General features: G+C 38.7%; 1 protein-coding gene across 1 annotated transcript in view; it reads left to right on the top strand.

Annotated features, from left to right (window-relative positions):
* Positions 1–452: 452 nt before the first annotated feature.
* Smp_176690 (guanine-nucleotide-exchange-factor, putative) overlaps positions 453–17,024 on the top strand; it is a gene marked incomplete at its 3' end in the record, with an annotated part of 53,493 nt that continues 36,921 nt past the window's right edge. The window contains exons 1-2 of the mRNA XM_018791774.1: positions 453–757; positions 13,785–14,003. Of these exons, the coding sequence (XP_018645095.1) occupies positions 551–757; positions 13,785–14,003 (426 nt within the window). The 5' untranslated portion in view covers positions 453–550. The remainder of the gene's footprint in view (positions 758–13,784; positions 14,004–17,024) is intronic.

Below are 17,024 nucleotides of genomic sequence, written 5' to 3'. Positions count from 1 at the left end.
ATGTTAGGTTGTAAGTGTCTTGAGTATCATCACTTCTGTTTCTTATTTAGTTTTCACAGTTTGATCTCAAAGACTGCATTACCAATGAAATAACTTGTTTTTATTTCTTGAAACAGTCATTCTCTCTTATCATTTACATTCTCTGTTTTCACTTACAATATTGCAACCAATTAGCTTTCTGTCTAATGACTTGATAGTTGTTTGTACCAAGAATTTCTTCTACCCCGAAACAAATCCATTCACTCAGATTACAAAATATGCAAACAAATGATTACCACATTGATTATAGTCGATGCAGTGAAGTAGCAAAACTGTAATTTATCGGAGACTCGAAACTGTACGGAGGAAGCACAAGGCAAGTGCAAAGAAATTAATTGGTTTGTACAAGCTCGTCACGCAGATATTGAAAATTGGACTTTGTTTTAGTACTCTAATATATATATCGTGAAGGTGAAGAGGGTTTCGGTACTTTATGACAGTTTGCTGCTGATTCTGTAGTCCTCATTATTTATCAAGTCTTTTAATATATACACCGTACATATTTCTAAACATGGATTTTCTTACTCCTGACAAAGTAGTTGGCACTTATGATTTGCGATCTGACGTTAAAAACACTTCGACTATACCTCCAGGATACGTCCCTCCTCTCATCCGAGGTCTTAGTTTAGAAGATTCTGTACAGTCCACGTCATGGTCCACTTCAAAACACAAGCCACACACTTTATATCTGGGGATTAATCAGGGATATAATGATACTGTAAGTTCATGTACGAACATTTAGACTTTCATATATTTGATTTCCTATTCGTTTCTAAAAGAAGCTGTTAATAATAACAGTTAATAACCCGAATAATCAGTATATTTTTTCAAGGGTGTGTTCTTGTAGGGACCAAATTAGGCGTCAATCCACCATACTCTATATATATAAGTACTAATAGTTATCAGATTTTTGGTATACTATCCAGAATTAAGCGGCATTGCTGTTTATCAAGTATTTTCATCGTATTAGGCCTCCTAGTATTGCAGCTGCCTCTGTAATTTTGTCAAGCAGAAATTCTATGCAATCTGATCACATTACGTCACTCTACGGACGATGAAAGGCAGAAAATCGAGTATCCATGGGATTTTAAAACCACTTATGTGATATTTGTGTGCACGAATCGTACTCATTTATAAAACTGTTCTAAATTTTTAGTTAAAAGTTAAACAGACGTTGAAAATGAACTATTAACTGGTTTTATAGACTAACGATCATTTTCAATAACTTATCAGTCTTTGCTGTTACAAATCAAAAATTAACTACTACTGTTTACAAGTTGAATTATTCTGTTATACGTAAAAATTACTAACTTCTCGTCGATTAAAACTTAAATACCGCATGTAACCAACAATGTCATTAGTAGTGATGAGGAAAAGGTCGTACGGAAACAGTAAGAAAAATTAGATGCCTTGATTAGGGCTAAGAATTGTAGTCAGTAAGTTGAAATCGTATATAAAGACAAGTTAATGCAAAATGTCAAATGTCTTGACCTAGCTGATGTGATAACATTAAGAATATTAGTTACCATGGGAAATAAGAATGATATCTTAAAAGAGAGTGTAAATCAATGAAGGGGGGATACAGTCGAAACTAATAATGAGACGACCCCAATATGGGTCAAGGTAAATAGAAAGGTTTTGTGTAACTTTTTGCACACATACATTTATTTGCATTGCTTTTAACTGCTACATCAATATGTGGTAAGCGTAATCTTGTGCTTTTTGTTAGATTATTAGGGACTTGATATATAACTGAGAAGTCATCTTGAACGTGGATGTTGTCCTTGGTTGATTGAGTGGCAATGCATAACACTGTTAATAGATTTACTAAAACCTTATATTTACCATTCAAATACGTGTTTGTAAGCGCGCAAAGATGAAGACTTTTGAGTACGAGTTATATAACCGGTTTCGCAGGAGCAGTTGAATTGATAAATGCACATAGTTGGACATATCGTCGGTATCTTATCCTTAACTGCATCAGTATTAGCTTTTTTGAGGAAGTTATGTGTAGTTTATCGACATTCAGATTCGTTTTAATGGATTTGACTTGCTAGAAACTCACTCGATATATCACCTTTCTGACTGAGTCCTAGGTTTAGAGTTTTCTTTTCATCTGTGGAAGGCCGCATCTTGCCTTCAAGTTAGGTTGCGTAGTTCTGGTTGAATTTGCTGCGATATCCATCCTTATTTTGTTTAATTCTTCTATATTATTCTCAGCGTATGGTCGTTGGGTTCTGTGACAGGTGTTTAGTTACAATAAATGTATGTTGGAGAGATGTGAAGTTATGGTAGTGGATATTTTGTCCCGTTCAGGTTTCTTTTCTAAATAAATTCCTTAATAAACCATCCAACGCCAAAAAATGCTATATTCTTCTTTACGTGTAAAAATAGTCGATGAATGTGCGTTTTTTTACTGTCCCTAACGGTTGTTGTAGGTTAATTGATTTTTCGTAGATAATTAGTATATCGCCTACGTAATGGTAATAGTATTCCAACTTATTAAGGGTATCATGTAATAGTCAAACTTCTAGTTTGACCATAAAAATATCGAGAATTGAATCTAGGAGAAATCCGACTGCTACTTTGTCTATTTGTTTGCAGATTTCGTTATTAAACGTAAAGTGGATATTCACTGTACACGTCAACAGAAGTTGCTTCGCTGTCTATTAGTTGCAGACGACAGGTTTTCTAATGTATACATTCTTATGGACACCCTATTATAGTGGTATCTTTTGGCCTCATGACTGTTGTGACTTTAAAGGCCGACTTTTTATCACGTGACTTACTCGCCAATCGAAATACGACTTATTCAATCTTAGCACTGTGCTGAACCAATGACATTCGACCGTTGTGAACAGCCTAGCGTCCTTATTCGTCTTCTGCTTGCCCAGCCCGTCCAGTTGAATCCAGAATGCTTGTAATAACTCAATATCAAGGAATCCGCACAGGATGCACATATGCCAACAAGAGACTAATCACTTGCAGTCCTAAACAACAATGAAAAAATACAAGCAAACCACACCAAGTGAATTCACGTTGACTTTGCCCAAATTTGTGCTACTCATGGCATAAATGAGCAATCTGTCAGTGATGAGGCTAGTTTACTGAGCAGCGGTCCGTTTTATATACCGCTCTTTGGCTGTGAGGAGTGATCTTTAAATGTAAAGAGTATTCATAGATAACTACCATTTATTCATACGAAGCACTCCACTCGTTTTGTGGGACAGCTCAGTGTTCGACGCTGTTAGGTATAGCTTACTAAGTAAAGATAAAAAATCGGTCGGTAAGGTTGTAAATCCTTATCAACTGAGGTAGATGCGACATGTATTTCATATTCCAAATCACCCCCTGCCTTGATGTAAAATGTTGACGAGTACAGAGTAAGTATGAAGAAAGCTAGGGAAGGCCAAACTAGCATGTGGAGTTAGTCCATAAAGTTATTGTCTGTTACTCTGAACCACGTTGGTAGAAACAGATTCCCTAGTTGGAGTCCATCTGATAACCGCGATCAATGGCTGGATATTTTGAGTGACACGGTTCACAATTGTTTATAGCGGCGCAGATGCATTAACTCCTTGTTTTCCCTTTGATCTTAAGTCTTATGTATCTACTACTTGGCGAACCCAATATTCTTGAACCACATTGTCTCTCTGATATGATGTCTATAAACTAAGCCTAACGGTCAGGTCATAATTGATTGTAGAATGAGTGACCTACAAGCTAGTTTTTGCCAGTCGTCTGTGACATTTTATGCTCATATTTTATACATAAACATGTTATTTCACCACACAAAGCTTTTATCTGGCTAGCGGTCTTTTGTTTCCAATCATTTGAGGGTTTAAGTCACAAATGCTCCCAAATGCCCTGGTACGGCCGAGAGTGGGGAGCGTCCGCTCTCCCTCTACAAATGCTCTCACATGGTCAGCGAATATATAGCCTCTGCCAGGGAAGTCCTACTCACTGCCTTCTCGTACCAGGAGTGTTGTTTACGAAATTGAGAGGACGAAAAGCGAATGTCTGGCACTTTAACCGGGTTGGTGGACACGGAGGGTCCACCTAGGCGAGTTGGAAAACCCTGATTCCAAACCAATGGTGCACATGGGCTGGCTCCAGTATCCTGAGGGAACAAATGGCGTACGAATCAATCGTTGATCACCGGCTACCATGGGACTGCATTTCCTCACGATGCTCCACTGCCTTGTGGATTAGACCTTTAGGTCAAAGGCTCGAGGTGTGGCCCCCTAGGGGTACCACCTGCTTTGATTTGGGCACCTTGGCAGTATCACAGCTCTCACACAAATCGAATGAGATTTGTGTGGCGCATATATATCTGGTGCTTCCTTGTACCAATATTTATGTGTTTAAATAAAATAAAAATTGTTTTTGATACTAAATTTATTCTTGTACCTCTCATCTTGTTAATTTTCTAACGCGTCGTACTAATGTGATGCGTTGGGCTTTGAACTGATGCTCATTCGTGATAAGGTTTAATTTGATAACGACTAACTAAAATAATACACACTCTGGTCCACTGAAAACAATTTGGGATAGTTATATTCGGTAAACAATTGCATAATAATACATTTGATAAATTGATAATTATGTTTTACCCTTTCTTGTTTCATTTTACGTTTCTTAAAATAATTTATGTTAAGTTGCTATCTCAACTATTTTTATCCCCCGAATGCCCTGGTACGGCTGAGAGTGAGGAGAGTCCGCTCTCTCTCTCTCGAAATGCTCTCACATGGCCGACTCACTGCCTTCTCGTACCAGGAGTGTTGTTTACGAAATTGAGAGGACGAAAAGCGAATGTCTGGCACTTTAACCGGGTTGGTGGACACGGAGGGTCCACCTAGGCGAGTTGGAAAACCCTGATTCCAAACCAATGGTGCACATGGGCTGGCTCCAGTATCCTGAGGGAACAAATGGCGTACGAATCAATCGTTGATCACCGGCTACCATGGGACTGCATTTCCTCACGATGCTCCACTGCCTTGTGGATTAGACCTTTAGGTCAAAGGCTCGAGGTGTGGCCCCCTAGGGGTACCACCTGCTTTGATTTGGGCACCTTGGCAGTATCACAGCTCTCACACAAATCGAATGAGATTTGTGTGGCGCATATATATTTGGTGCCCCTTTGTACCATCTAATTTCAGGTAATGATATAGTTATTTATCTTGTTACAGTCTTTAAAAGAAAAACAGCTATACTTAATTTAAACATACTTTTTGCTTAACTGGAATTTTACTATTAAGCAGACTTGATCAGGCGTAAAAGGTCAGTACAAATATTTTGTTTGTGGCTTAGTAACATCAGAACCTAATGATCGGCTTTAAAAAAAAATACAAACCAAGAGCTTGATTTAAGTCATATGGATTAATAAAACTACTGTTTTATAAGCATAGCTCTCTTTTAACATGCAACTAAGTAGACACCTATCGGTAGTTGTTTTTAGAATTGTGCTTTTAGGTCGAAGGCTCCGGGTGTGGCCCCCTAAGAAAACCACCTGCTTCAGTTTGGGCACCTGGTCAGTATCACATCCCTCACACAAATCAAATGAGATTTGTGCGGCGCATATATATCTGGTGTTTCTTTGTACCAATATTTATGTGTTTAAATAAATAAATAAAAAGTCAATATACAAGGTCTCAATAAAGAAAACTCCACACCAAGCCCATTTAAAATTTTAGTAATTCAAACGAAAGATATCTAGTCTGTCAATACATAAAAATTCAGAACAACACATGTAAACGAACAATATTTTCGATTCAATCTTTACCAAGCCCTATTTATGAAAATTTATTTCATTTTATCTAAAGACAAATATTGGTACAAGGAAACACCAATTACATATGCGCCGCACAAATCTCATTCGATTTGTGTGAGGGATGTGTTACTGCCCAGGTGCGCAAACTAAAGCAGGTGGTTTTCTTAGGAGGCCACATCCGGAGCCTTCAACCTGAAGGTCTAGTCCACAAGGCAGTGGACCATCGTAAGGAGATACAGTCCCATGGTAACCAGTGACCAACAATTTATTCATATACCATTTGTTTCCTCAGGATACTGGAGCCCATGTGCACCATTGGTATGGAATCACGGTTTTCCCATCCCTCCTAGGTGGATCCTCCATGTCCACCAACCCGGTTAAAGCACCGGACATTCGCTTTTCGTCCTCTCAATTTCGTAAACAACACTTCTGGTGTGAGAAGGTAGTGAGTAGGACTTCCGTGGCAGAGGCTATATACGCGTGGCCATATGAGAGCATTTGTAGAGGGTGAGCGAACTCTCCCCACTCAGCCGTACCAGGGCATTTAGGGGCTCATTACTTCCTAATAATATTCTATCTACTTATTAAGTCACTAAACATTGTTTGATTGAATCTCTTGTTTGAATATATATATATATATATATATATATATATATATATATATAAAGAAGTGAGAATATATAATCACATTTTCCACTAAAGAAAGTTAACATCGTTAACCAACATTAATTGTTGCTATGGTGATTGTATTTTCAAGTTTAATAATATTAAACAAGATCAATTTTAAAGAAAATTAGCAAACAAAAAATTTTAACTTAAAAAAAATAATTGTAATAATCTACTTAATTTAATGTAATAAAAATAGATCATTGGAAAGTCGTAGTAGTAGTGTAATGTGGTCTATACTTATATCTATATAAGTAGTATAAGGTGATGGTCATACATAGAATATATTTTGGTAAAAGATCGATTAGGAAAGAACTGAAATGAATCGTAATTGGTAGGAAAATGCATAAACAATGGAATTAGAGAAGATGAACTAATGATATTTACAGAAGGAACAGTGAAGATCAAGACAATTGATTGGTATTTTGCAAATTAAATGTTCATTGTATGATTCACTTAGTATTGTTTGTTTGAATCTTCCCATTGATGTTTTTGGACTGCAACTGGTCATTGTATGGTTATCAGAATTTAGTGAGATAGTCTGTAATTTTGTGCTTAGATACATTCGATTTTCCCCAACTAGTGTTCTTGTTCATTACAGTAGTAGTTGTTGTTGTTGTTTTCTGATAATTAATACTTTTTACTAATGTCGTAAATATATATATATATATATATATATATATATATATGGCAACTGATTGTGACTAGTCAATTAATGATTATCAGTTAGTCAGTCAGCTACAACGTACGATCAGGCACGCATATGCATCGGTCTAAGTTGCCATACCTCATTAACACAACAAGATGAACACCGAATTCATAAAAGTAGTTCATTTAGTGGTGGCAATATATGAAAGAAAGGTTGTATATAAGGATATAGTATAGGAAGGAAGAAAGTTATGAAGCAATTTTAATCTGAAGGTTTAAGGGTAGATAAAGAGTGTATACACCTGTGTCATTGTGATCGATTCTGAGCCGTCATCCAGAGTCTCCAACCATCGGTTACGATAGTCACGCGGACCCCAACCAAGTAGTCTGCATCTACCAACATGGCTCAGACTAGAAGTGACACGTGGCCCAACCATCTCAGTCGATGAAGATTCATGACCTCATCAACTGATTTACTATCATTCCCTAACACCTTACATCTCACCTCACGGTTACTGATCTGGTGATTCCAGCAGATGCGAGCAATATTTCTAAGACACCTGTGGTCAAATACTAGTAACTTACAAGTATCTTCTAATCTTAATGGTCACGTTCCGCAGCCGTAAAGTAGAACAGAGCTAAATGCTGAGCAGTATACTCGTCCCTTAATTGATAGACGGATATCTTGTGTTCGTCATAGGTGACATAAGTTTAAGAATTAACAACATGAAGTGTGGTATGGGTGTATGTTAGCTTAAATTTCCATACTAAATTAACTTGATGACATGATTAACAAAAGAGGTTTAATTAATATAGTAGCAATAATATTACAAAAGACCAAGTATTTAAAAATATAGTTCAAGAAGGTATGTATTAAGGAATAATCATAATCAGGTGTAAGATAAAAAGTAAATGCATCTACTCCACTATGAATAATTGTGAACCTTATCATTCAAAATATCCAATATTCACAAATCCAATCACTTTTACCCTCGCTTAGACCATAAGTTTCGAAGTTGTCATACACTTTACCAATTCATATTTTCTTCCATAACCGTATAGTCCATTCGTTACCGCTTCTATAGATTTCTTCTATTTAAACACATAAATATTGGTACAAGAAAAGACCAGTAACATATGCGCCGCACAAATTTCATTTGATTTGCTTGAGGGATTTGATACTGCCAAGGTACCCAAACCGAAGCAGATGGTTTTCTTAAGAGGCCACATCCGGAGCCTTCAACCTGAAGGTCTAGTCCACAAGGCAGTGGACCATCGTAAGGAGATACAGTCCCATGGTAACCAGTGTCCAACAATTTATTCATATACCATTTGTTTCCTCAGGATACTGGAGCCCATGTGCACCATTGGTATGGAATCACGGTTTTCCCATCCCTCCTAGGTGGATCCTCCATGTCCACCAACCCGGTTAAAGCACCGGACATTCGCTTTTCGTCCTCTCAATTTCGTAAACAACACTTCTGGTGTGAGAAGGTAGTGAGTAGGACTTCCGTGGCAGAGGCTATATACGCGTGGCCATATGAGAGCATTTGTAGAGGGTGAGCGAACTCTCCCCACTCAGCCGTACCAGGGCATTTGGGGGCGCTTCTATAGATACTGTTAATATGTTGTGAAAGCTTCAACCGATACATATATTTGCCAGATCACATATTGGTTATGGTTGACTCAGTAGAACTTATCATAAGCTTCAACCTATAAGTCATAGTTTCAACATTATCCATTCCAAATACCAAGGTTCAAATGTCCTTATTCTTATTTCATACATGAAGGATTTGAATGTGACCAACTTGGTCTCGTGTGCAGTTAAGGGTATGAGGGCTAATATCACTTCCCGGCTGCCCACACCGTGGAAGGGTATTTCTTGAGGGACCTGAAAAAGAAGTTGGATTAGTGTTCGTCATAACGACCTGGGAACGTGACCACAGTGCCCAAGGGACAACTGCTTGAGGTCGGTCACGCACGGCCTTTTTGTGGGGAATTTTTGACGTGTTAGCTCCGTTCTTCAAAGGACCTTACCGCCGGAGACGGAAATCCGTGGGATAAGGCGAGATGTGCATTTTTAGGGTCGACCTTTTCTAACCCCACCCCTTCTTGAGGGCAGGATCGCTGTTATGCTGGTTGTCTGAAGGAAACATCTTAGTGCCGTCACACCTCTGTACAGTCGGCAGTACGACTTTGCCTTCGGACTTTGGGATTGCTACTTTTAGTCTTACCGCTCTTCAACCGACCTGTCTGGCATGGTAGGACCTTGAGGAACGATTGTTCCAGCCAGCATAGCTCGATTGGATCATCACGATAGGCAAGCCCGACCACCGCGTCAAGGTAGCAGCAACGGTCGGGATTTCATACATGAAAGGTATATCTCACAACTTGGTACATATACTTTCATGTAATTTTTGTCTGAGTATAAACAGAATACATTTATTGAGACATAGAAACAAGAATGATTGGTTCAGCTTATAGTTCTTTTGTTGGTGAATTCATTCTCGATGCTATACAATTGCAAAATATAGGCTTTCATAATGACAATCAATAGTATGTATAGCGAAGGCTTCTATGATGCTAAGTAGATAGAAGCTGAGTCTGTTTTGAGCAACAATCTTACTAAAATAGAAAGATTTTATATAGTACACACAAAAATTCTATGATAAACTATATTGAAGAAAATAAAACCACTGCTATCATTAGGTAATGAACAAGTTGTAGGTGAATATTTTGGTAAAATCAGCTTAGTTCATGTAGTCACTTATATTTTTCTTTTTTACTATAATCACTATTAGTTAGTCGGAAAACACGTTTGTGTTACTTTTCTTACATACACTCTACTTGTGTGTATGTATGTGTCAGCTTACAATGTATTTCAACTAGTTAATCTTAATGTCTATTTGAATATTAACTTACTTACTTACGCCTGTTACCCCTCGTGAAGGAGCATAGGCCGCCCACCAGTTCTGGTTACCGTTTTTTCAGTGAGTTAGTTTTCTACGGGATGAAGTCGCTAACCCCATGCCCACCCCTCCTCCTTTACCCGGGCTTGGGATCGGTAGTAACTTTATAAGAGCTACAGGCGGAGTTATTTGAATATTTCCTTTGTTATTATTTGACCTGTTTATCACAGGATATTTCAGTCGCGAAATCTATACTTCTGTTAAGGTTTATTTTTAATGTCTTTATATGTGTTCTAGTAACCGAATAAAAATGTTTGATGTTTCTCTCACATGGCCACGCGTATACAGCCTCTGCCAGTGAAGTCCTACTCACTACCTTCTCGTGGCGGGGGGTGTTGTTCACGAAATTGAGAGTAGGAAAAGCGAATGTCCGGCGCTTTGACCGGGTTGGTGGACACTGAAAGTCCACCTAGGGAAGTTGGAAAACCCTGATTCCAAACCAATGGTGCACATGGGCTGCCTCCAGTATCCTGAGGGAACGAATGGTGTATGAACCTGTTATTGGTCACCGGCTACCATGGGACTGTATCTCCTTACGATGCTCCACTGCCTTGTGGATCAGACCTTTAGGTCGAAGGCTCCGGGTGTGGCTCCCTAAGAAAACCACCTGCTTCGGTTTGGACACCTTGGCAGTATCACATCCCTCACACAAATCAAATGAGATTTGTGTGGTACATATGTATCTAGTACCCCCTTGTACTAATATTTATGTGTTTAAATAAATAAATAAATAAATCTCTAAGAAAACTTTTATTTTCCGTCCTACTTTATGACAGTGAAACATGGCCGATAAGAGGATATTCATAGGCTACTAGTTTTCGATCATAGGTGTCTTCGAACCATTGCTCGTATATCCTGGAACCACCGGGTAAGTAATGCAGTTGTCAGGATACGGGTACTAGGTAAGGATGGCAAATCGATCGATGAAGTAGTGAAACTTCATTAGTTGAGACGGCTGGGACACGTGTTACGTATGTCCAACCACCGACTGCCCCGACGTGCAATTTTTTATGGCGTAAGAGTAGGTTGGAAGAAAGCTAGGGGTGGCCAGACCAAAACGTGGCACAAGTCCACGAAGTCACTGACAAATGGACTGAGCCATGTTGGTAGGTGTAGACTACCTGTTTGGGATCCGCGAGATAATAACAACCGATGGTTAGAGACCTTGAATGACATGACTGAAAATCGTTTGCAATAGCGAAGGTACATTAACTCTTTGTGTTCACCCAAATTCTAATCTTCTGAATTCTTCATGTCCATCTCTTTTCAAATTTATTTCACTGGATTATACTCCTTGAATAACATCTTCAAACCCTATTCTTTCGGATTATTGTTTATACTCTTACTACCTCCACTACAATGGAATTTGAATGGACAAGTGCATCTCTGTGTTAATGTGGTATGGCAACTCGAACTGATGTACCTGTGTACGAAGTTCTACGCTGTGACTGATTGACATAGCGAACGTTCAGTGCTTAAACGGGAATCGTAGATACAGAAGATCGAGAAAACAATATCTGTAAACCAGTTATGTATATGGTATCCATGATTCTGGAGAGGGGATAATGAATGGTGTATAAATCTATTTTTTGGTTACTGGCTACCAGAGAATGGCGTTTTCTGGTTCAACTCCTCTGCAGTGTGAAATTAAGTCAAAGGCCCAGGGAGAGTGACTCTTTGAAGAAACTTATTTATGTTTGAGCTACTGAGCAGTATCTCACCCCACATATAAATATTATTTAATGTAGAACATATTATTTATGGTACCTAGTTGTACCAGATTTTATGTCAACTAAATGAATAAACAATAGTTAAGAGTATAAGTAATTAAACTACTAAATTATTAAATCGTTTCAACTTCTACATTTGTTGGGGATATCAAATCCTCAGAACTTACTTGGTAAATGGCTTAATTTTGTAATTTTATTTTGAAAATTTGAATTTCCTTGTTTTTGCGCTAAAGGCGCTCTTTTCACCTTCAAGTCGTATTTCCCACTTGTAAAAAATCTTAAATGCTATTGGTCCGTTGTATCTTTTTAGTATGCTATTTTGTAATGGTGCCCAAGGACAAATTATAGCTGTATATATACGTTTGAGTTTTTCCCCTTATGACTCGCTTGTACTCGGCTGCTTACGGAATATATATTCCCCCTACTTCGCCTTGGACTTCTTCCTCTAGTTATCGGGGCCTGGGAAAACGAATTAGATTAGCCTATCTTGTCATTGTGTCATTGGCCTTCGTTCGTTACCGAGAAAATCGACTTAGCTCAAGCATATTAATATTCTTGCTTATAATTACTTTATATACTACTGTACTTTCTAATCAAGTCGTAGTAACCATCTTATCAAATTCATTTTTATTGTTTCTGAATCTATGTAAAACTGGAATAAAATGGGAATATAACAAACCATATTGAGAGTATAACTTTCAAAAAAGATATCTAGTTAATTGATGATACTTGGTACTAATTTTCAATGTTCCGACATGAATCAGTACATCTTTAAACTAGATGTTACCTTTATTATTATTTATTATTTAAACACATAAATATTGGTACAGGGAAGCACCAGATAAATATGCACCGCACAAATCTCATTCGATCTGTGTGAGGTCTAAGATACTTCCCAGATGCCCAAACTGAAGCAGGTGGTTTTCATAGGGGGCCACACCCGGAGTCTTTGACCTAAATGCCTGATTCACAAGGCAGTGGACCATCGTAAGGAGATACAGTCCCATGGTAGTCGGTGACCAACGATTGTTTCATATGCCATTCGTTCCTTCAGGATCCTGGAGCCAGCCCATGTGCACCATTGGTTTGGGATGAGGGTTTTCCAACTCCCCTAAATGGACTTTCCACATCCATCAACCTGATTAAAGCGCCGGACATTTGCTTTTCGTCCTGTCAATTTCGTAAACAACACTCGTGGTGTGAGAAGGTAGTGAGTAGGACTTCCGTGGCAGAGGCTATATTACGCATGGCCATGTGAGAGTATTTCGAGAGGGAGAACGGACTCTACCCACTATTGGTCATACCAGGGCATTTGGAGGCTAAACTAGATGTTACCCCACCTATAATTGATTAATTCTGTATGCTTCTGTATTACTATACATTGAAGTTCCATATACCATTTACATATTTATTCTATTTACTTATTTATTTAAACACATAAATATTGGCATAAGGATGCATCGAGATTATATGCTCCACACTCCATCATTTGATTTGTGTGAAGGCTTGGATTATTACCTGGGTGCCCAAAACATTTACATACTGTAGCACTTTTCTATCCTTCATTTCAAGGTTCATTTATGTGTTAACTCTTTAAGTTTTTCTTTTCAAAGATTTTTTTCGTTTTTTTATTTAATCATTTTATGTACCAGTTGCAGTGCTAACACATCGATGGAAAGATTTAAACAAACAATACTAAATGAATTTAAACTTCACCCCATCGCACAAGCAAGTGGCTATCAAAACTCAGTGACCGAGTGGATAACGCAATGGCGTTTGAAGCGAAAGGTACTGGGTTCTAATCCCAGAGTGAACATCAACAAGTCTGAGATGCAGGTACATCCAGCTGACGAGTCCTAAATAGGACGAAACGTGCGTCAAACTGGATTCCACTGCTAGCTACTATCTACCTTTCCTTACAATTTTATGTATCTCGTTTGTTTGTTTGTTTGTTTTTTCCAGAGTTCGTTGGATTCCATTTTCTCACAATCAAATACTTTAAATCAAAATGTCATAACAACCAAAACCACAAAAACAATATCGAATGATAAATCATCACATCGAAATAAATCTTCAACTGTTCCAAATGTTATGAAAATTGTACGTAAAAGTTATGATACATTAGATGTTGGTAGAAATCGTTATGAAAAACATTTAAAAGCTGATCCTGAATTAATTGCTGTACGTTTTCTTTATCTTTCAGTTGCTTTTTTTTTAATCTTCTTTTTCTATGTAACTGTGCTAGTAGGCAAGAGTATTAATGAATGTCCTACTCACTACCTTCTCACATCAGGGGTGTTGCTTACGAAATTGAGAGTAGGAAAAGCGAATGTCCGGCGCTTTGACCGGGTTGGTGGACACTGAAAGTCCACCTAGGGGAGTTGGAAAACCCTCATTCCAAACCAATGATGCACATGGGCTGACTCTAGTATCCTGAGGGAACAAATGGCATATGAACCTATAGTTGGTCACCGGCTACCATGTGACTGCATCTCCTTACGATGCTTCACTGCGTTGTGGATCATGCCTTTAGGTCGAATGCTCCGGTTGTGGCCCTGTGAGAAAAGCACCTACTTCGGTTTGGGCACCCGGGTAGTATCACATTCCTCACACAAATCAAATGAGATTTTTGCGGAGCATATATATCTGGTGTCTCTTTGTACCAATAAGTAAATAAAACTCAAGTTATCATATTTTAGGTTTGTAGAATAATAAAATGTCAGTCGAATGGGTTCATTTGTACCGATTCACTCGATTTAAATTCATGATACAATGTTACAATAATAACAGATTCACAACAAAATCAAACTCTTATTGTTTGAGTTTGAGAACTGAATGTGTACTGCTACGATCATTATTTTGACTAAGATTTTCTTAGTAAAGTAATTAATGTCTAGAAAATGGTCTGCTTCGTTGACTGATCTGAACACAGAAGGTCTAACTAATTGACCAACAAACTTATCTTTTAAGCTTCAGCAACCTTATCAGGTCAGTAGCTGGGAATTTATCAGTACGGTTTATAAAAGCTTACTTAATATTCACTAGGGTGCTTCACTTGTAGTGTAAGATGGGTGTTGACAGATCAGGAAATAAGTGTATTGCTTAGCAGGCAAACCTGTGAACGTCCATCGATTAATGTGTTTGTGACATGTACCACGCATCCAGAGCCACCTAACCGGTTGTATAGTGGTAATCGTTAAATGGAAAGAAGGTTAGGATCGGCTAATCCACGAGTTGAAGTTAATCTATGCTGTTGTTGAATATCGGTTTGAACTAAGTATTTTGGTTCAAGTTTACTCGTTAGGGTTCACGAAATGACTGTATTCATTTGTCTTTGGCTTAAGATATCTGAAAATTGGTGACAGCGGCCTAGATGGATTCATTCTTCATCTTCTAAAACTTATGTGTTGAATGTATTTCTTACTTTGTACTCTATTGTTACACTCGTTATTAAAAACTATATTCGTTATGCTAGGCGTATCTGTACGTAGTCAAACAGGACCCAAGTTTTGTAGTAATTGCCGAGCGTTAGTTATGGGTACATGTAGGCTTGAAGGAGCTGGTGCTCCCTGTGGAACTCAAATCTACTTCGTTAAACTTTACTGTCTGGCATGCTGCTACTGATTTATTTAGGTTTTCCTTGACTGAGACAATCATATTGACCAATGTATTTGTCAAGTCCTTAGTGGTTGCACCTCAGACTGTTAAACTGTTTTTCGAAAGTTCGAGTCCCATAGGTAGCATCTAGTCCTTCAAGATGGTAACTTCCCCGTGATAATGATTATCAACTATCACGAAACCTAGGTTCAGGGTATCCTAATGACTATCGCCAACCATTTGGCGTAGAAACATAGTTCACTTAATATCAATTCACTCACCACAGTTATTATATTCTTACTTGATCGATAGTATTCGGTCATTGCTAAAAACAACAACTGAGAATGCTCCTCTACTATTGAATAGTCACATCATAAGATCATATATTTGACAGTAATTCCCTTCGTTTTATGGGATCATACAAATTCAAGTACACAAAATATTATTTCAAAACTTGAAATCTAATCATTTATAATTCAATATATACAATTGATTGATCAGTAAATAGTCAGTCAGTCACAACGTAGAACTTCGTACGTACGTACATCAGTTCGAGTTGCCATACCACATTAGCACAGAGATGCAGTTGTCGATTCAAATCCCATAGTGGTAGAAGTAGTAGGAGTATAATCAGAAATCCAAAAGATTAGGGGTTTCAAGAAATTATTGAAGGAGTATAGTACAGTGAAATAAATTTGGAAAGAGAAAAAGATAAAGACATGAGGAATTCAGAAGATTAGAATTTGGTAGAACACAAAGAGTGGATGCATCTTCGCCATTGCAAACGATTTTGAGCCATGTCATTCAAGGTCTCTAACCATCGGTTGCTGTCATCTCGCGAATCCCAACCAGGTAGTCTACACCTACCAACATGGCCCAGTCCACTTGTCAGTGACTTCATTGATTTGTGCCACGTTTTGGTCTGGCCACCCCTAGCTTTCTTCCAACCTACTCCTACACCATGAAACATTGCACGTCGGGGCAGTCGGTGGTCGGGCATACGTAACACATGTCCCAGCCATCTCAACTGATGAAGTTTCACTACTTCATCAATCGATTTGCCATCCCTACCTAGTACTCGTTTCCTAACAACTGCATTACTTACCCGGTGGTCCCAGGATATACGAGCAATGCTTCGAAGACACCTATGATCGAACACTAGTAGCCTACGAATATCCTCTACTCTTATTGGCCATGTTTCACTGCCATAGAGTAGGACGGAGCGAACTGCTGCACAGTAAACCCGTCCTTTGGTTGCTAGACGGATATCTCGCCTACGCCAGTAAATAGTGACTAATTCCATATCTGTCTAGTCCTTTTTAGTGCCCCCAAATGCCCTGGTACGGCCGAGAGTGGGGAGAGTCTACTCTCCCTCTCGAAATGCTCGCACATGGCCAGCGAATATATAGCCTCTGCCAGGGAAGTCCTACTCACTGCCTTCTCGTGGCGGGGGTGTTGTTTACGAAAGTGAGAGGACGAAAAGCGAATGTCCGGCGCTTTAACCGGGTTGGTGGACACGGAGGGTCCACCTAGGGGAGTTGGCAAACCCTGATTCAGATCGGCGGTGCCGGGGGGAGAGCGCGGACAGTGCAGGGCTCGCGTGGT

The sequence above is a fragment of the Schistosoma mansoni genome, assembly GCF_000237925.1.
Source record: "Schistosoma mansoni, WGS project CABG00000000 data, chromosome 1 unplaced supercontig 0076, strain Puerto Rico, whole genome shotgun sequence".
NCBI classification, from domain to species: Eukaryota; Metazoa; Platyhelminthes; class Trematoda; order Strigeidida; family Schistosomatidae; genus Schistosoma; species Schistosoma mansoni.
This window is presented reverse-complemented; position numbering and strand designations above follow the sequence as displayed.